Here is an 18,942-nt window from a genome sequence, read left to right as displayed (position 1 = left end):
GAAGTGTTCGCACCATGTCTCGCGGTCTGGATTGTTGTAAAACACCTCCGTGAGTTGCAACGACATTTGACTGGACAGGTTATCTCACGGTGTCGATGAAGACCACGTTACTCTGCGAGGTAAGGAGCTTCTTGGTCTGTCTTCAGTGATCTCAACGGTATGCTGGTTCGTGACTATCCTCTGCATGCCACCATGGTTTACAGCTTCTATAGGACTTATATTCGCTTTATATATTGGTACTATTCAACTCAGTGCTGCCACAATGCCTGATCCTTAGCCTTCAATAATGTGAACGGTTGACTCCGATGCAGAAACTGACATGACTTCAATAGTGAGCATGTGCACAATGCGCTGCACATGCAGCAGTGTGTAGCATAGGAAATACTCGATATGATCAACTCTTCTCAAGCACACTCTGTAGGCCCTGGGCGCGGTCGGTAAACTGTATTCGAACTTTTATCGTGGTATGTGATATACGGCTGCTAGTCAAAGTCATCAAAGAAGAGGTAAGAACATAGTATTTCTTCCCAGATGACTTTGTGAATACCAAATCAATAATTAACTCCTATTGTAACACTATAAACCAAGCCCCCTCATGCTCGAAAATTCCATGGACACTGAGGTCTCTTTAAGCTGGCGCATCTAATGTATAATTCTGTCGGCGCAGCGAGGTAATATGATATTCCTAGGGATCTACACAGGCTCGATGGTGCCAAGATTTCCAAACACCGGCTACCATCATGATCACGGTGAAACCCTCGTCCGTTACTATGCCACCGTGGTCCTTGAGCCAAGTTTCAAGCAGGTTGGGCAATGCTAGCCAAAAAAAACAAAAAGTAAATTTGGGCCCAACCGGGAATTGAACCCGGGACCACCCGCAGCTTCAACACCTCGTGTTGGGGATTGCTCCCGAAGCGGGTATCATACTACTAGACCATTGGGCCTTGAAGAAAGTGTCCGCCATTGACTTATATAACCACAGGGGGAAAATAGATAATCTGACCTAATGTATCACCCTTTGCTTCGGTAGCATGTCATCAATCGCAGATCGACAACAAGCGAATATGCCAGTCATATGTTAACAGAACCCATGACCACCCAGGGGTTTGCCAAGGCACTGGAGGTTTTTAGCAGCTTGTGCAATTATCCATCTTGGACAGTTGTGCACTTGTTAACAGCCCTGACCACATGGGATACGTGGGGCTCGCCAAGGTAGTTCTCACTAGAAGTTCCTGACGAGGAGAAAGACATTCAACAAGGCTTCATGACTGGGATATCACTCAGCTAAAAGTAAAGTTGTAAGGCACAGTGAAGTTTACGGTAGAAGGCGCAGGTAGAATACGATCCAGTACACATGAGAAAGCGCAGACGATGAATGAGGCAAACAAATGATATCACACTGACGAACTCAACATTGAATACTATATAACAGCGATGAATATGATCCATTAATGCACCATCCATAGCATAAATGAGTGTTCCGAATACCGCATGTGACGGCGCCGAAGCATATCTATATCTAATGCCACATCTATATAGCATAATTGTCAGTCGACCCCGTGTCCCGCACCTTTTGCGTGGTACCAATATTACAATGACAACTTAAAGTTTTTTGATGATAGCATTCGTGAATTCCGATGTCGTTGCGGCACCTGCAGATGAAGCAATATGAAAACGAGTCTTGACGGATCACAGGGTATTACTCACCGCCCATGTCTGCAGTCCTGACCTCTCCGGCGTTGATGACATCGAAGGTTGCGCTTGCAATACTGTTGGCGATAGAATCGAGACTAGACGAGGAGAGTGTAAGAATTATGATGATAAGGCCATGCCGGAAAACATACCCAAGATGTCTGAGCATCATGGTGGCACTCAAAACCATAGCTGTAGGGTTGGCACGGTTGGTGCCCATGATGTCTGATGCAACGTGTCTACATCCAGGCTCGAAGAGGGCATAGTCCTGAACAAATATCAGTACCCGGCGGAACCAAATGCAAGTGCGCGACATACACGGCCGATGTTGCATCCTGGAACGATACCAGGACCGCCGACGAGCGCGGCGCCAATGTTGGAAATGATGGCACCATACAAGTTAGGCATGACCATCACGTCGAACTGACCAGGTTTGGCCACCAGTTGCATGGATCTAAGCTGTGTTAACCGACTGGAGCGGAAAAGGGAGAGGCGCCTCACGTGTTGTCGATAATCATATCATTAGACTCGATGCCTAGAGATTTGTACTCTTCCGCAACTCGACGGAAGGTGTTCAAGAATAAACCATCACCGAGCTTCATGATGTTGGCCTTGTGCACACAGGTCACTTTCTACAAATGAGAGTTTGTCAGCGCAGCTCAGACCAGAAATGAAGGCCGTAACCGACCTTGCGGTTGTTCTTGAGGGCAAAGTCAAAAGCGAAGCGCGCAATACGCTCCGCCTTGGCCCTTGTGGAAACCTTCAGACTTTCCACTACACCAGGATAACTTTGGTGCTCCAAGCCCGAGTATTCACCCTCGGTGTTTTCACGAATGATAGCAAAGTCGACGTTGGAGTGGCGTGTGGGGAATCCAGGGAGAGACTTGCACATCACAACAGATGCGTAAATATCGAGCTGTTGACGCATGGCCACATTCCATGAGATATGACCGCTTTGAGAGATCGGCGTGAAGAGGATGCCTATGACGACAAAGATGAATGTTGTTTCTTTGTTCCTGTGACTCCGTGGGGAAAGTAGCTTACCCTTGAGACCAACTCTGTTGCGTTTGAGACTTTCCATTGCCTGCTTGAAGAGGTCCTCTCCTGCTGAAGATACACCGGAGACATCGTACTGCTCCCACTCGATGGGCGCGTTTACATGCTCGAAGATCTCTTTGACAGAGTCTGTGATTTCCCCGCCAATACCGTCACCGGGTATGAGGGTAACCTAAACACACTCGATATCAGCACCTGAGCACCATATTCAAGGGTAGAACCACGCACCGTATATACGCCGCCGTACTTGGTCGGTAGCTAGGACGATGCGTATCAATACGATAAGGTCGGTAACGCTATTCGCTTGAACGCGGAACTTACTCTTTGGGTGACCTCTGGAAAACCAGCCGATAAAGTGGTTATAGTTCGCTTGAAAAAAAAAAGGTGAACATCACGCCATCTTATAAATCCAGTTACCTACCGACTGCTGAAGAGCAGGGCGGGTCGCCGCCAACAGGGCATTGCGGAACATAATTACTTACAGACGTTGTGGAATGAAGGGAAGAAACGGAGTGGTCTTGCAGCTAACGGGTCGGTTAGTTTTGGTTTTAGACATAAATTGTAGGAAAAATACGAAGAGAGCCGCCGCGCCGTGTAATCGGTTCACTTCATTTATTTCAATTCCGCGTTTGTCCGTGCCAAAATTGCTCCCATTTCACTCTCTCTCATTACAGTCCTCTCTCCCTCAGTTTCCTTTCCAAAAGGCTCAATGGCTGCCGCCCGTACTGCTTTCTCTCGTGTTGCTCCTGCTATCGCAAATGTTCGTGCACGTCCTTCGTTGGCTCTAAAACGTGCTGCTTTCGCTCGCGGATATGCGACAGCAAGTGAAAACTCGGTAGGACTTGCGCGTCATTCTCATGTATCATGTGAATTCTGAATCATGTCGTAGATGACAGTCCGTGACGCACTCAATGTTGCTATGGAGGAGGAGATGTTGCGCGACGAGAATGTCTTCATCCTCGGTGAAGAGGTAGCTCGCTACAATGGTGCCTACAAGGTCACCAAAGGTCTTCTTGACAAGTTCGGCGAGAAGCGTGTCGTTGATACTCCCATCACTGAGATGGGTTTCGCTGGTATTGCTGTCGGTGCTGCACTCTCAGGTCTACGACCAATGTAATACGCACTTTTTTTTTTTCCTTCTGGCTTGTTTTTCTCATTATTCTGCTCAAAGATGCGAGTTCATGACCTTCAACTTCGCCATGCAAGCCATTGACCAGATCGTCAACTCTGCTGGAAAGACTTACTACATGTCCGGTGGAAACGTACCTTGTCCTGTTGTCTTCCGTGGTCCCAACGGTGCTGCCTCTGGTGTCGGTGCCCAGCACTCCCAAGACTATGCAGCCTGGTATGGCTCAATCCCCGGTCTCAAGGTTGTCAGCCCTTGGAGCGCAGAGGATTGCAAGGGTCTTCTCAAGGTTCTTATTTTCCACACTTTTCTGTTTGTCTTGCTAATAACTCTTTAGGCTGCTATTCGAGATCCTAACCCAGTCGTATTCCTCGAGAATGAGATGATGTACGGTGTCACCTTCCCCATGTCTTCAGAAGCGATGTCAGACAACTTCACCCTTCCCATCGGCAAGGCAAAGGTCGAGCGTGAGGGAACCGATGTTACTATTGTGGCACATAGCAAGATGGTCACTCACAGTCTAGAGGCTGCCGACATTTTGGCAAAGGAGGGTGTCAAGGCTGAGGTTATCAACCTCCGTAGCATCCGTCCTCTGGATATTGACACCATCAAGGCATCAGTCAAGAAGACCAACCGGTCAGGCAGCCATTTAGCCAAATTGATCTTTACTCAATCATGATATTACAGTCTCCTCATCGTCGAAGGTGGTTTCCCCGCCTTTGGTGTTGGTTCCGAAATCTGCGCACAGATCATTGAGAGCGAAGCCTTTGACTACCTTGATGCTCCAGTTGAGCGAGTAACTGGTGCTGATGTCCCTACGCCTGTACGTCTCAAGATATCCTGATATTACTGCATTCCAATACTTACCTCTTTATTAGTATGCCACCAACCTGGAGGCACTCGCATTCCCCGATACACCTCTCATCGTCAAGGTCGCTAAGCGGGCACTTTACAGGACCAACTAGGCACACTTATATTGCTATCGCATGCATTTGCTTTCATACTTACACGTTAATGGTCCTCTGGCCGCAATAGACATATTAGCCAGCTAGATTGGAGATGGTCAGACCGGCTTCCATGCCCAGTCCGTTTCTTGCCAAGTCGTGGTTGGCTACTCACGTCATGTCACCTGTCCATGTCAGCGTCGTGAGTTGAGGGTTTTGCTTGAATTAACTGTGCCACCTCCGGTTTCTTCCTAGGTGAGAGTGTTCAGCTACAAGGTTTCCTATTACGGGATCCGCGAGGAGCACTGCAGCTCATCGGTTACCGGTTATATATCTTTGGTCCGGCATGTAACCAATCTACCGACGTTGACTAGAAGCCTGCACTGTGCTGAACTGCGTACAGTTCTTTGAGTTCCGTATGCCACTGCTTTTGATGGTTGTCAAGCTCTTACACTGTTCTCAACCTATAGTACACATAATATCCATGTCTGGAGGATTGCATCATAACAGCAAGGTGGATCAACTCATCAAAATTCTCCTCATTGTCTACAATAGTTCGTCAAGCTAATGAGAACGCAAATGTCTGCAGGCCATGTACATCAGATTCTTGGTATAAATGTTCATATGGTTGTGATTGATGCAAGCATCCTAATAGAGTTCTTCTAGAGGACATAGATCCAAACCGACAGGATGTGATGTCCGGAATCTCCACTCGGCACAGAACCTGACTCCCTGCAATCACTTAGTTAAAGTTTAATTACAACACTGGCTCGGAGGTCGTGTAATTTTTCCAGTTCGAACCAACCCAACGGTCAGAGCGACCACGATGAAAATCTAGGAATGGGACCCATCGACACAATCTGGTTTTCCATTCCCATCGGAAAAGACCCAATAAGCGAAATGTAACCGCAACGATCGCGATCGAAGCGGTTGACTGAGCATATGAAGTTTGTACCTGACACTCGTCTCATCAACGACAGGAGCCTACCATGTACGCACACGACAGTTTTGGAGAAGACCTGCCAGTGACAGAGGCACAAAATACAGGTCATTTCCATTTCATGTGATACACCCGTTTTGATACACACTTGTTACTATAATCGCCACCTTCCAGAATTCCCTGAGTATCACTACATGCCAAGCCGGATACGAACTGCATTTGCATGGGCTTGCAGCCCTTCGCAGTCCGCCAAAGTCGCTACGATAGGTCCTAGCGTCTGCAGTCCATCTATAGTGACCTCCTGCGAAGTTATGTGCTTCTGGAAAGACTGTGTGTTGACGCCGCTGAACTGGCGTGCATATCCGTTTGTAGGAAGGGTGTGGTTCGTGCCCGAAGCATAGTCTCCGCAACTACAATCATACAATCAGCAGAGGGCGTATGTCGCAGAGACATAACTGCTTACCTTTCTGGAGAGTACGGCCCTACGAACACGCTGCCTGCATTTTTCACGCGGTCGACCCAAGCCGGCGCGTCTCTCAAGTGTAAAATGAGATGCTCAGGAGCGTAATCATTTGAAAACTCCATGGCGATATCTGGCCCTTGTGTTTTCACGATCAAACTTTTTGCCACGCTTTCCCGAACAATGTCGACACGACCCAAGGCACGCGCTTGTTTATCCACCTCTTCTTCAACTTCCGCGAGCATGGTCTCCGAGAGAGATGAAGCGACCAAGACAACTTGAGAATCGATACCATGTTCAGCTTGTGAAAGAAGGTCGGCCGCGACAAAAGCAGGGTTACATGTGTCATCTGCTATCACCTTAGGGGGAAGTACCGTATTCGTTAGTCTTCCAAGGACAACGAACACGGTACGTCCGCAGTTGAAAAGTCAGAGCAACTTACCAGTACCTCGGATGGCCCGGCGGGCATATCTATTGACACCAGTGCATCCGTGTCATTCTGTACGAGCATCTTCGCAGCTGTAACCCATTGATTCCCTGGACCGAAAATCTTGTCGACTTTTGGAACAGTCTCGGTGCCATATGCCAAAGCGGCGATTGCTTGAGCCCCGCCAGCTCTGAGGATGGCATGGGCGCCCACTTTATGAGCAACATAAAGTACCTCTGGGGAGATACTTCCATCAGGCCTGGGCGGCGTAGCCATGACGATTTTTTCACAGCCAGCAACCTGGGCTGGGACGCCTAGCATGAGTGCCGTGGAAGGGAGAACGGCAGTGCCCCCTGGAACATAAAGTCCCACCCGCGCGATGGGGCGGGCAAAGCGGGTGCATGTCACCCCTGGCATGGTCTCCACAACAAGTGGAGCGCCGTCAATTTGAGCGGCGTGGAATTTATAAACGTTGCTGTAAGCAGCGTCAATGGCATCGCGCACAGCAGGATCGAGGTCCTGTGCTTCTGGGGCAAAAGGGTAGAATGGCGGAAGGAGAATTGGGGTATCCAATTGAGCCTTGTCAAATTTGGCGGTGAGCTCACGTAGAGCAGAGTCTCCGCGAGCGCGGACATCATCAACTATGGGCTTGACCTTGGCAATCATTTCATCAGATCTGAGGACAGGTCGCTTGAGAAGCTTGGCGCGGTCTTCGGGGGAAACAGTAGAGATATCAACAGTCCGCATTTCAATGGGCCCATTTCGGTCAAGAGGCGCCTTGCTAGAGGGTGTCGATGAAGGTCTAGGCGCTTCCACCTTGGATAATTCTGTTTTTGGGGGCTCAGTCTTGGGCATCCACTGTGGCTTCGCGTTTCCTGGCCTTCGAGTGATTTTCTTCGCCTTCTTGTCTAGTGAGCGCTCAATATCCTTGATGCTCACACCGGCAGCAACACAGCGTGCTATGGTAAAGTAGATGAGATCAGCAGCTTCGAATGCCACTTCCTCCGTCGTATTTGCACGACACAGTTCATCGGCTTCTTCCATAATCTTTGCCCTCAGGAGTTCCTCGTCATTGAAGAGCCGGCGAGTATATGAACCCTCCGGCGCGTCAACTAAACGTGAGGTCAAAGTACGCTCGAGAGCGGCGAGTCCGTCTAAATCGCCGAAGCACGAGGCACGGTTGAGGTGACAGAAACCAGCACCGTGCTGTACCACGCTAAACTCGAGCGCATCGGTATCGCAGTCGACGCGAATGCGCACGACATCTTGCATGGCACCAGAGGTCTCGCCCTTGCGCCATAAACCGTGTTTTCTGGAGTGATACACCCCTTTTCCTGTGCGGATTGACTCAGCAACCGATTCACAAGACGAATAGACCAGGCCTAGAGAGCGTTTGCCATGGGGGTCAGAACATACTACTGTGGGGAAAAGTCCGTCAGAGCGATCTGAAACAATGGGTGCAAGGAATGCATCTGCGACGTTAATCATGGTCTGGGAAGTAGAGCCGAGGGTGAGCTGGGAAAAAGGAATGACAACAGATGCGCCAACGGCTGCGAGTTTTCTAATGATCGAGGGGGTGGGGAGATCAGGTGCTAGAACGTGTACTGCTGCACCGACGAAGAAGCGTGATACGGAGTGGACAAGATCCACATCAAAACCAAAGCCACCCGAAGAAGATGTTTTAAGCAAGACGCCAGACACAGCGTTGCGAACGGAGTCGGAGACAGCGCTCACGTTAGCAGCATCAAGGAGAAGGAGCAGTCGATGAGGGGGCACCGTCCCAAGCAGACTTTTGGCAAGAGAAAGAGGCACAATGGCCTTGTCGGTGCCATTATCAAGGAGGGTGATGATTTGATTGACATCAGTAGATGTACTATCTTCCGCAAGAAGATAACGGATTGTGCTTTCCGGGGTTGATCCAGATCTAGCAATGACTGGAGAAACACGCGAGACCGCGAGGAGGAGCTCCTCCTCGACGTGTTCGCTGTCGAGTAAACCAAGAAATGGGAACATGACAAAATTTGTCAAGGGGATAGATAATCTGACTTGGGCGGATGAAAATGATGTCTTCTGTTAAATTTATTATGTCATGTTTATTAAAAACGCGCTCTGTTCAACGGTCCAATAGTGTAGCGGTTATCACCCAAGATTCTGAAACATGATTTCTTGTGACCCAGGTTCGATTCCTGGTTGGACCTGATTTTTTCTTCTCGTTACCGCCAGATCTTGTGATCGCAAGCCATTTTGGTGTACTCAGCTTGCTTCTTTCTTTGCTATTGGTGTCGAGGCTTGTGGAGTAGAACGTGTACCGGAAAACTAGAGATAGTCCAAAAATGCCTGGAACAAGTGCGTATATGTCGTGTTGCGCTCGTACGAGTCCTGACCCTCTGGCAATGCAGTCTTCTCATGTGGTGATCAGTCTGATCTGATCCAACACATTGTTTTCTATCGATGTTCCCTTCTCTCGATCTTTGCGTAGGTCCGTTAATGCAGTGTTGAGCACGCAGTCGGCTTTCATTTTAACTTGTGGGTATGTCATTCAACACATGCCAACCCCTACAACCACGCTTATTCTCTCAAGCAACGCTGTAGCAACTATTTTCTGTTTTGGTGCTCTCGGTGACATGGCAACAGCATTTATCGCTACCCTCGGTCCTATAACTGGTCTTCGTACCATGATTATCACCCGTTTCAGCTCAGGATACTTCGGTGGTACGATCTAATCCGTCCTCAACATCCTCACTCAGTGCGCGGATTCTCGTTCATATGCACATTATCTCACTGATTATCCCTATGCTCGGCTTTTCCACAACAACAGTCATTCTCGGAGGTCAAACGCTCGCCATTACCAATCCTGACTTCCATGAGACCACCACCTTTGAAGCAGTGATTGCCACAAAATGGTCTGGTGCCATGGGATTACGCGCCATGCCAATCTGTGAAATGTGAGCTTTGGTGGTTACCCAATGCAGTAGACTATTTCTACATTCAGAAGTGTAACACAAATCCTACACTCCCGGACGTGGTCTATCGATGATGATTTGTATCCACAACACTGGAAAAAGGGCTTTGTAGCCTTCGACCCTCTGCATTATCTTATGGTTGTATTTTATGGCCCTGATGATTGTGTCACTGTGACTGATGTAGAACAAGATCACCACGTGTGCTACTAGTACAGTCCCGTACATAGTTTCTAAATTTACTTTATCGACATGTCATAATCCTGGGCCCATGAAATGATGCAGCTCGCTTGTGCGTATCACACAGCTTATCTGAGAACTCTCGGATCCACCTAGCCTAGCCCCCGCAAAATGTTCCCTCAGGTGAAGTTGCGCTACGAGTCCGGGTCGACTCCATACCATACTCACCTAGTCATTCCAGAATATGCGCATCGACGTTCACCATCATGTCTTTCTAGACGCTCAGAAAAAGGCAAAGAAAAACTTGGAAGTAGGCTGGCGAACACCAGATGAGAATTTACCTTGGACACCGCAGATTAGTTTGGCTGCAATGGACAAGCTGGGAGTTCAAACAACGATTCTCTCTCCCCCTCCAGTCTCATCTACTTCATGTGGAGCGGACAACCGCGTGGAAGTAAGGCAGCAGAATATTTACTCGTCGCATTTATGCGCCACATATCCTAGTAGATTTGGATTTTTCGCTGGCCTCCCATTCCTGGATGATGTTGAAGGTACCTCTTTCTGTAAAGCTTCCTTCCATGTCATTGGCCTCACGTCCTTTAGGTGTGTTAGAGGAGATCGCCTTCTCCTTTGACGTTCTTGGTGCAGATGGAGTGGCTCTTATATCGAGCTATGGGGATGGCAGTTCTGCGAGTAAGGCATTTCGAATGCAACGCACTGCAAACAATGACATGATGATGCTCTAGAGTATGTCGCCGACGATTTATATGATCCTATTTGGAAGGAATTAGATCGAAGACACGCTGTCGTGTTTTTGCATGGTGCTCAGACGCCTTCCTCTACTCCATACCCCCATCCTTGGCTTGGCGTGCCAGTTTCTGAGGTGAGCCCGGAGGAATCCCAAGAAATGCTCTCGCTCACTCTAAGAAGGTTCCAAACGAGACCTACAAAGCTGCTGCCCACCTGGTGGTTAGCGGAAAAAAACGACGTTTTCATAATGTGAACATAATCCTCTCACATCTAGGTGGAAGCACGCCATTCCTTGCTCCACGTGTTGCTGCCCTTTCACATTACATGGGCTGTCCGTTGACTCCGGAAGAGATCATAGAAGATTTCAAGAGCTTTTATTACGAGACTGCTCTTAGCTCGCACGAAACGACGCTTACCGCAATGGCGACACTCGTACCGTCTGACCGCCTCCTCTTCGGAACTGATTTTCCAGGTACTTGGCATCGGTTGCGCAATGCATTACATAATTGATAATGATACTGTTTTAGCCGTGAGTGCCAAGACAGTCGAGTGGTACACAGAGAACCTGGAGAATCATTTCGCTGGAAGACCACTGGAGCTCGCTAATATTATGCACGAAAATGCTCTTAGGCTCTTTCCAAACCTAGGAAAAAGCAATGACGTTTCCAGTGGTGGACAACAGATCGGTCACCCACTACACGACGGGCCGTAGTGTGCTGTGGATTTGTGAAAGAATGTATTGAAGGCCGTACAAAGTGATGAAGTATGCAAAAGATCATGATTTAACCTAGGGTAGCAGAAATGTGAAGAGACGTCTATACACCGAGCCTGTACAAAAAAAAATCAAACCGGTCATGAATGATCAAGGGCCGAAAAAAACGTACCTTCGCTTGCTATGTTCATAGACAAGGTATGATATAGAGACTGAAGGGATGACCTATGATAGTGGTGAGCATGGTAGCTACATCATACCTCACAATAGTATACCTTCGCTAATGTTGGGAATAGTCCGCGATAAAATCCCCTCCACCCATCCCGTTGATATGTCCTTGTCACAACGTCCCAAGGACCCTTATAGCGCTGCGGATGTCCTGACGAACCTGATGCCTGTAACCGCGTGCGTACCAGATTCAACGGATACACGCTCGTGGCGCCTACACTCCCAGATACGCTCCCAAAGGCAAGAAGAGCAAGCACACCAGGCTCGTCTTTCCCAGTCGATCGCAGATATGCCAGCTTTAATGCCTCAAAGGTGCTCATATCAATCGCCGAGTATCTATGCCTAGATGAATGGTATGACTTTGTTAAGGCATCATCATGCTTACGGGAAAACTCCAATGAGACCGATCTTGTCTCCAGTCAGATGGAAGGCAAGGACACCAACAACGCAAGACGAACCGTCAAACCGCGGTAGAAGGCTCGGAAGCGGCCAAGTTGCCACACTCTCCTGGCAGCATCCATGAGGCTTCGTTTCTGGTCGCCTGTCGAACTCATCATTTGTGTCTGTAAGGCACAGACTCGTTATATTGTCGATCTGGGAAGTCCTTTGCTACATACCTTTAATGTCTCGATTGGGTATATGCCTTTGTGGTGATGAGATGAAGGAACGAACAGAAGGGAAGCCACGTTACTCACTAAGCTGGCTTGAAATTCCGCCAAGACCTCCAGACAGGAAACGACTCGTTCCGCTAATGTCCCTCGTGTCCTCCACACGATCCCAGTATTGTGCGAAAGCTCGTTTCTGCAAATATAATGTCCAGATAGGCAGGAAGCAAGAACAAGGTACATACAGCTGATTCATATGTCAAGAATTTGATAGCCGATTCAGGGAATATCTTCAGCACGGAAAGGCCATTACCCGTCCAGAACGCAAGTACACCGCCTTCGGAATATATGCGTGCCACTGCACCTGCGATCGCTTTTAATCCTCCCATCCCTGGCTTGTGTTGAATTGCGGTTCCGCCCATCTCAGGAGGGCGAGTGATGAGAAAAATTTTCACTCGATCAAAAGGTGCTGTACATGTTCGAGACACTTCGGCGAACGTTAACTCACGGCGCAGCCAAGAGTTATAATCACGTACCAGCCCCTGCCATTCCACCAGCCATGAGAAACTTGAAGGCAGTAGGAGCCTGCAACCAGTCATGGTGTTCCTCAATTTCCTCTTCATTGAAGTCATCGAATTCGTCATCTCCAATCACATCGGAATTGTCCCATAGTGATAGTAGAGACGGGGGCTTGTCTTCCGCACTGAGACTGACGTCACCTTAAAACAATACTTATGCTTCGAATCATTGACAAGGATGGAATGGCAAACCTTCCATTGTTACCCGTACCGCCCCCCTTCCATCATCTCCCATAAACCTCTTAACTTCGTAGTATTGGTATATCTCGGCTGGAGAAGCCTTTCGAGGCAATAATAATAAGAAATCCCTGAACTCCCGAAAGCTTATAGTATGCGAATGTGGCGACCAAGTCAAATAGGTTATGAAGTCAGTCAGTGTGGACGGTGGAAGGGTTATCCCTTGAAAAAAAATGAGAAAGAGCCATGCAAAATCACACGAATCTCACCAGCTTTGTTCAATGCTAATGCCAATTCCTGCTCATCGATGTGGCCATTGCCATCAAGATCCAGTTCGTCGTGGAATATCGACCATAGTTCTAAACCGTCTTTTTAAGATACACTCAGCACGCCGTAAGACAACGCACTCACCAGCTTCCTTAGTCTCGGCATACCGCCGAAATTCAGGCCACCTAATATGACTAGGCCGTTCATTCGTTGTGTGACCTCCACACTTCCCAAGTAACTCATCCTCATATACTTTCTTCATTTCCTGCGCTTTCTGTGCCGCCAGTGGGTCCCCAGCAGGAAACATTCTTGATGCAGTCACTTCCGATCCATGGTAGCTCGAATTAGGCAAGCGCTTCCACAGTTCGTGCAGGCGCCTCTCTCGCTCTTCCTTCCCTTCTTGCTGTCGAAACTCGAGAAGATTATGCGGAACCGGGTGAAAGGAAGGAGGGTCGGACCTCAATCGCGGAATAAATGGCCGATCATGGGCGCCGGAGAGACAGGCCTCGTAAAGTTCGCGGCTCGTGGGGTGCTTTCCTAGAGCGTCCGCCATGAACTCAAGCCGGGCGAGATAGATAGATTGTAATGCCCGATTGCGATGGTCGGTGTAGAATTCATAGAGACATCCTACACGTTTTTGAAACGTTCAGATGGCGTAGGACAGACCAATGGAAAACTGACGGAGCTCTGTTTACCACTGCTTGCCGAACCAAATTTAAAACAGTCATGCTCCAACCTCCCAGTTATGTGAAGTCTTGCAAATCAGTCTTGAAAAAAAAAAGTGCTGCATAATGTCTTAACAAAGAAATGCTAGTGTAGAAATGAACGAATGCGAAGTACAGTAAATTTACAGTAAAATAGTTTCATAGTCCATCAGAGTCCCAATAAACAGCACATGCACAAAACTTGAAGTTCCCACCGCATTACAGACAACATAAGCCAGATATGAAACGCTTGAAGCCACTTGCGAACGACTGCCACCAGCTGCGCTTTGCATGGCTAGCAACATCTCGTTCAAGGAGGACGGCAGGAAACTCAGATGCATGCCGAGGAGTCTCTTTATTAATCAGGCCTTGAGCAGAGGGAGTCGCAGTACCCTCAGTCCATTTCTCAGAATTAACAGTGAAATTGAGAGTCGAGTTGAGAGTAGAAGGACGCCTATCGTGACCAGGAGAGTACGTGGGAGGTTGAAAAGACTTGTCATGCCCAGCATGATTCGAAGGATAGGAAACATCGCAGTGAGTCAGCACGCTGGCAGGGGGTGTCGGTAGCGAGGACTTGGGAGGTACAGGTGGAGGTCCCGACTTCTCAATCAAGATCAACGGAGCCGCGTCATGGTATTGTTCACGAGATGCCAAGGGCAATGTGGAGTGCGGTGCCTTGCATCAGTTGTCAACCCGAAGCACTTATTCAAAGATTAGGCACATTATACATACTAGCTGTGATATGATAGTAGGCGTTGGCGAGTCACATCCAGATCCAACTGATCTGGGCCTTTTGCGCTGGTTGGGGATTGGGGGTGTAGGTGGGCGATATTCCTATAAAGTATGAAGACTCGATCTGGAAATATTTGAAGATTACACGCACCTCTTGGTAAGACGGCTGCCGTGCTGTGGAACGCGATAAATGTTCCCAAGGCGTGGGCGAACTCGGACGAGACACGAGTTCCTCATCGTGGTAGCTCTCAGTAGGTGTAGGAGGGGTAAAGTTCATAGTTCCCGATGTCCCCCAGTCCTATAGTATATGAGTAAAATTCGGATTCCTTGATCACTAAAGATTAGCGTACAGGCGTTGAGGGTGACAGCCTTTCTGTGGAGAAGTCAGTGTCGGTCCCGTGAGCGTCGTGGCTCGATGGTCCCACGACTGTGTCAATAGGAGGTAAGCCAGACGTCGCTCTTCCCTCCCTAGATACCGCCCGGTCAATTGCGTTACGCCAGTCGGGGGGTAGCTTGAATATATCGGTGAATATTCAGCTATTTTAATAGAAAACGTGTGCGTGTACTTACAGGAGGGGCATCCTGATTGATAGACGTATGTGAAAAAGAAAACCGTCTTGTGGAGCTCGTCGGTGAACCGCGGGGAGAAGCAGGAGGCGAGGGAATAAATTTTGGGACGGGCTTCCTATAACTCGAAGTTCGGCTGGACAGCTTCGGTGCCGACATTGTGACAGGATAGACAAAATGTGGTGGGAGACGGTAACTTATGTGCGACGACCTCTTTAAGTCGAGGCGTATGTGGCACCAATGATGCCACAATTATGGTTTGTTGCTTTGCGTGGGCCTAAGATCAAAGCAGTTGTATAACAATTAAAGAAAATAATGATGAAAGAGAGAAAGGAACGGACTTCATATATAGAAACGCCTCGAGTTTATCCCGAGGCGGAAGTCATTAAGGCTTGGGAAATTTCCTCTCTCTCGTCAGCAGCCACGCTTTGGACGTACAGAAGGCTCACCTCATGTATACCGCACGTGTGGCTGCGTCTGACTGGCTACAGTCACAATGAGACAACCGATCGCGACGAGCGCGAATCCTGACACACAGGTCAGAGGGTAGTTCCAGTTGCAAAATTGTTTGCCACCGGCATTCATTGACTAGTCGAGGACAAAGAACGATTTCCGCAGCCGTAGTCTTAATGCCACGATTGATGAGCCATTGTGTTCACGTACCTGATCTCCAAGGATAACTCCGAGCTTGTAACTTGTTAGGCTGTGAGGAATCTGGAGGAAGTGCATCCTGAGCATTTCGGAGTTAGTCTACCCCAATTATGGCATGTCTAGTGGAATGAAACTTTCACTCTATTGAACTTTGACTCCGCACTTCTTAACTTTCCCGATGTGCTTGCCATCATGCCCGATAAGCACAACGATATATATATCATGATGATCAGTGGAGCACAAGTTCCGTCAACATATCCCGGCGCCCAAAATCCACTGCATGCGAAGGAACATGAAAAAAGTCGGCAAACAGTGACCACCCTAATAGTAAAGCATAATGCCATTGGATCAAGAAGATGAATAGCTATATGTCAGTGAATTGCGTAGCTTGTATGCGATTGAATTGTACGAGGTACAAGTTATGTCATTAAATGGCGTTACTTGATGGATAGATAGATGGAAGCAATGCGTGAGTCGAAGTCGAAGGACGTATTGAGGGTGGGTAAAGATGAATCAAGGGTATCAAGGTGATGCTTAATGGAGTCCAAGCCAGATGATAACGCATTCTTGTCGTGGGATTATAATTGTCGTTGCAGGCAAGACGGACATCCTCCCGGCTCCCGGATCCCGTCGTGAATAGATGAAGTCATAATCGATGTGATATGAAGCACGGCAGATTCCTCAAGGAAGACTAGACTTCTCTTGGATGAGAGCTTCCAGTAGCTGGTGTTCCTCACGTTGCGTACGTGAGTGCGAAGATAACCGAACCTTCCATTCTTGCACCCATGTCCATCTTGAGACACGTTCCTCTTGAGTGATGCTTGATCTATTAGATTGTGGTGAGGAAGATGCCGAAATCAAAGAACGCAACCGCTCGCGTCCGAGGATAGGTGCCAGTGAGAGAAACGACAAAAAGGCAAGTTTGACCAGAATGTCTGGTGAGGTCAGCAGTGACGATACTGTTTGCTGGGATGGCGAGGTCGTGGATGCAACGGTTTGAAGGATATCACCGATCTGACGTCAATGGTCATTTGGGCACTCCAAGTCCAGTAAATCAAAAACCTACCTGACAAGTGACCGCCGTCCAAGGGAGGCACCCAATGAAGGCACCGAGGAGGCAATCGGAGATCGCAACACCGCACACACCACAAGCGATGTTAATTCCCGACCAAGGCACCACGCCAACGAGGCGGAGGACGGACAACCGTGCCCAGGTCGGCGACCTTGAATTTTTTCCGGTAGACAGATTGGATTCGCCCTCAAGAGCGATACGGGTCATTTGCAGTGCACGAGGGAATAGTCGGGATAGAGATGGTGCTAAAGGTACACACAAAAGGGTTGCAAAGATTGAACCCAATGTAGTTAATGCAGATAGCAGCAGCGTAGCCAGCACAGGATGAAACAGAGCCCCCGCTAATACATTCTATTTTTAAAAAAGGAGCGAGATAAATCTACCAACCAAAAATAAGATGAGATGGGGTTTACTCACCCAGATGACGCTGCCTGGGATCGACCAAGCATGCTTCCACACTGCAGTTACAGACAAGACGCCGATGACATGAGCTAAATGTAGCGGACCACTTTGTGAATATGCATGCAGCTCACGGCCTAGCGCGGCAAGCTCGGGTAACGTTCGCGGGAAAGCAACGGAAATGGGTAAAGAATAGAGGGACAACAATACGGCAGCCGTTGTTAGCGGGAAAAGCAGCATCACCAGCAGTATAGGAGCGTGCACCTAAAATGGTAAGGATCAGTGAGATTGAGTAGGGTGGGAAGGGGTGTAGAACGAACCGACGGAGGGCGCCACCAACGAGCATGCGTACGAGGTGCATCGTTGTCGTTAAGAATATCTGCGAAAGTTGTCTGCTGTGAGGATGCAGATATTGGTAAGACTAATTCGTCCTGCACGGTAGACTGCGGAGACGAAGGAGTAGACCAGTTTATAGAGTGAGTTGTAGGCACGTGCAAGAGATCTAAAAAACTGGAAGCGATCACTGCGAACATGGAATGTTTTTGGTCCGGTTGGGGTGAGGCAAGTATTTGAGGAGAGGGTTCAAGATGTGATATATCGACAGATGGTGTGGATGGTTCGGATTGCTGTATAGGAAGAATAAGTGAAGAAGAACGACGCCTTCCCAACGTGTTTATGGTGAGTGCGGGACGTATGTTGGTTGAGGAGGCACGACTGCGATTAGGCGGTGGTACAGCCAAGGAGTTCATCAGTATCGGTGCAGTTAAGTAAAAGGGAGAAAAATGACAAGGTTGAAAAAATAACAACTAAATATATACGTAATCAAGTCTGACGCAAACAATCTGTGTATGAGCAATCCCCGATACTGGTCGGGTTTTCATTTTATCGCATACGTCGGAGGGCGCAAGTATACCGGTCATCACGACTTACTCAGATGTGTCATTGTGACAAATCATCCCGGGCTCATAGCATAACATGAAATTGTAACAAGCCTAGCATACCCCTCAATGCGCTCTCCTGCTCTCCTGGATAATGTTACCGAGTTCCTCCAATTTACGCTTTGCACGAAGGAGTGTACCAAGCTAATCAATCCATCAGTTCGACATTCAAATGAGTACACTGAGATACCCACTCTTTTCTTCGTCAATTTTCTTGCCTTTTTATCCTGCATAATTTTGTAAGAACTTGTCTGATACATGATAAGATCAAACGCACCTTGGCATTTCTCAACAACTCAAGTACCCGACGCTCATATGGCGCAAAGCCAGCAACTTCCCGCACGACAGACCGCACGAACTTGTTTTTTGTCGATTGAATGCCCTTGCGGTGACTCGGGCGTGTGGTCTTAGGAATGGCAGTGGTGGGATAGCCCTTGTTCAGGCCCTGACGTAGGTCTATTCCCAATGAGCGCTACGATACCAAACATTCAAGCAAGTCACTCACTGCTTCGTACCATTTTCTTCACGAGATCTTGAGGATGCGGTTGTTGCTGGCGTCCAAGTCTGCCCTGCCTCTTTACAGCAGTCACGTGCGTTGTATTGTGGCTGATGGTACTGTACAGTTTCTCTTCCAATATATTCCCACAACCTTTGACCAAGACATGAAGATTAGAACGTCAAAGACAAGGTGTATGCAGTTTGTATGCGGTGTTGTACACTATTATATGATCTATGCTGTGATTGCAGTCATGGATGCGCAAATAAGACATTCGAAAC

General features: G+C 48.3%; 8 protein-coding genes and 2 non-coding genes across 10 annotated transcripts; 3 read left to right on the top strand and 7 right to left on the bottom strand.

The window, feature by feature from the left end:
- Positions 1-844: 844 nt before the first annotated feature.
- Positions 845-944, bottom strand: EDB93DRAFT_t81. The gene has a single exon. It is a non-coding gene; the product is annotated as a tRNA-Pro (tRNA).
- A 317-nt stretch (positions 945-1,261) lies between these two features.
- EDB93DRAFT_624939 (uncharacterized protein) lies at positions 1,262-3,337 on the bottom strand. Its single transcript, XM_041456907.1, has 10 exons — positions 3,170-3,337; positions 3,070-3,117; positions 2,977-3,006; positions 2,737-2,920; positions 2,381-2,673; positions 2,194-2,324; positions 2,011-2,146; positions 1,845-1,960; positions 1,708-1,790; positions 1,262-1,652 (listed from the first exon to the last, which is right to left on the bottom strand). The coding sequence occupies exons 1-10, from the start codon at positions 3,218-3,220 to the stop codon at positions 1,603-1,605; spliced, it is 1,122 nt and encodes a 373-aa protein (XP_041305653.1). The 5' UTR covers positions 3,221-3,337; the 3' UTR covers positions 1,262-1,602.
- A 300-nt stretch (positions 3,338-3,637) lies between these two features.
- Positions 3,638-4,839, top strand: EDB93DRAFT_1089173 (thiamine diphosphate-binding protein; the record flags this gene model as incomplete). Its single annotated transcript, XM_041446188.1, has 5 exons — positions 3,638-3,861; positions 3,920-4,163; positions 4,212-4,510; positions 4,562-4,697; positions 4,753-4,839. 5 exons carry the CDS (start codon positions 3,638-3,640, stop codon positions 4,837-4,839), a joined length of 990 nt encoding a protein of 329 aa, XP_041305652.1.
- Positions 4,840-5,948: 1,109 nt separating this feature from the next.
- On the bottom strand, positions 5,949-8,658 carry EDB93DRAFT_1089223 (histidine biosynthesis trifunctional-protein; the record flags this gene model as incomplete). The annotated part of the gene is made up of 3 exons (XM_041446192.1): positions 5,949-6,168; positions 6,222-6,577; positions 6,661-8,658. The coding sequence occupies 3 exons, from the start codon at positions 8,656-8,658 to the stop codon at positions 5,949-5,951; spliced, it is 2,574 nt and encodes an 857-aa protein (XP_041305651.1).
- Positions 8,659-8,763: 105 nt separating this feature from the next.
- EDB93DRAFT_t82 lies at positions 8,764-8,843 on the top strand. Its single transcript has one exon. It is a non-coding gene; the product is annotated as a tRNA-Gln (tRNA).
- Positions 8,844-9,801: 958 nt separating this feature from the next.
- EDB93DRAFT_624129 (uncharacterized protein) lies at positions 9,802-11,357 on the top strand. The gene is made up of 6 exons (XM_041456906.1): positions 9,802-9,968; positions 10,027-10,336; positions 10,389-10,478; positions 10,532-10,668; positions 10,716-11,007; positions 11,063-11,357. Exons 1-6 carry the CDS (start codon positions 9,957-9,959, stop codon positions 11,245-11,247), a joined length of 1,026 nt encoding a protein of 341 aa, XP_041305650.1. The 5' UTR covers positions 9,802-9,956; the 3' UTR covers positions 11,248-11,357.
- A 40-nt stretch (positions 11,358-11,397) lies between these two features.
- On the bottom strand, positions 11,398-13,655 carry EDB93DRAFT_1089175 (mitochondrial carrier; the record flags this gene model as incomplete). Its single annotated transcript, XM_041446189.1, has 11 exons — positions 11,398-11,472; positions 11,523-11,811; positions 11,861-11,883; positions 11,934-12,038; positions 12,093-12,118; positions 12,171-12,276; positions 12,326-12,567; positions 12,617-12,799; positions 12,851-13,057; positions 13,105-13,194; positions 13,247-13,655. The coding sequence occupies 11 exons, from the start codon at positions 13,653-13,655 to the stop codon at positions 11,398-11,400; spliced, it is 1,755 nt and encodes a 584-aa protein (XP_041305649.1).
- Positions 13,656-13,818: 163 nt separating this feature from the next.
- EDB93DRAFT_623799 (uncharacterized protein) lies at positions 13,819-15,436 on the bottom strand. The gene is made up of 5 exons (XM_041456905.1): positions 15,109-15,436; positions 14,889-15,050; positions 14,690-14,836; positions 14,539-14,640; positions 13,819-14,481 (listed from the first exon to the last, which is right to left on the bottom strand). The coding sequence occupies exons 1-5, from the start codon at positions 15,262-15,264 to the stop codon at positions 14,026-14,028; spliced, it is 1,023 nt and encodes a 340-aa protein (XP_041305648.1). The 5' UTR covers positions 15,265-15,436; the 3' UTR covers positions 13,819-14,025.
- Positions 15,437-16,437: 1,001 nt separating this feature from the next.
- Positions 16,438-17,976, bottom strand: EDB93DRAFT_1294199 (uncharacterized protein; the record flags this gene model as incomplete). Its single annotated transcript, XM_041454596.1, has 4 exons — positions 16,438-16,770; positions 16,823-17,179; positions 17,246-17,491; positions 17,548-17,976. 4 exons carry the CDS (start codon positions 17,974-17,976, stop codon positions 16,438-16,440), a joined length of 1,365 nt encoding a protein of 454 aa, XP_041305647.1.
- Positions 17,977-18,231: 255 nt separating this feature from the next.
- On the bottom strand, positions 18,232-18,622 carry EDB93DRAFT_1089113 (ribosomal protein L36e; the record flags this gene model as incomplete). Its single annotated transcript, XM_041446185.1, has 3 exons — positions 18,232-18,309; positions 18,360-18,392; positions 18,443-18,622. Coding segments are annotated over 3 exons (291 nt in total), but the record flags the coding sequence as incomplete, so codon positions are not given.
- Between the last annotated feature and the right edge of the window lie 320 nt (positions 18,623-18,942).

The sequence above is a fragment of the Suillus bovinus genome (genome assembly GCF_016758785.1).
Source record: "Suillus bovinus strain UH-Sbo-P2 chromosome Unknown EDB93scaffold_46, whole genome shotgun sequence".
Taxonomy (NCBI): domain Eukaryota; kingdom Fungi; phylum Basidiomycota; class Agaricomycetes; order Boletales; family Suillaceae; genus Suillus; species Suillus bovinus.
The sequence above is the reverse complement of the archived record's forward strand: the minus strand, read 5'-3'. Positions and strand labels throughout refer to the sequence as shown.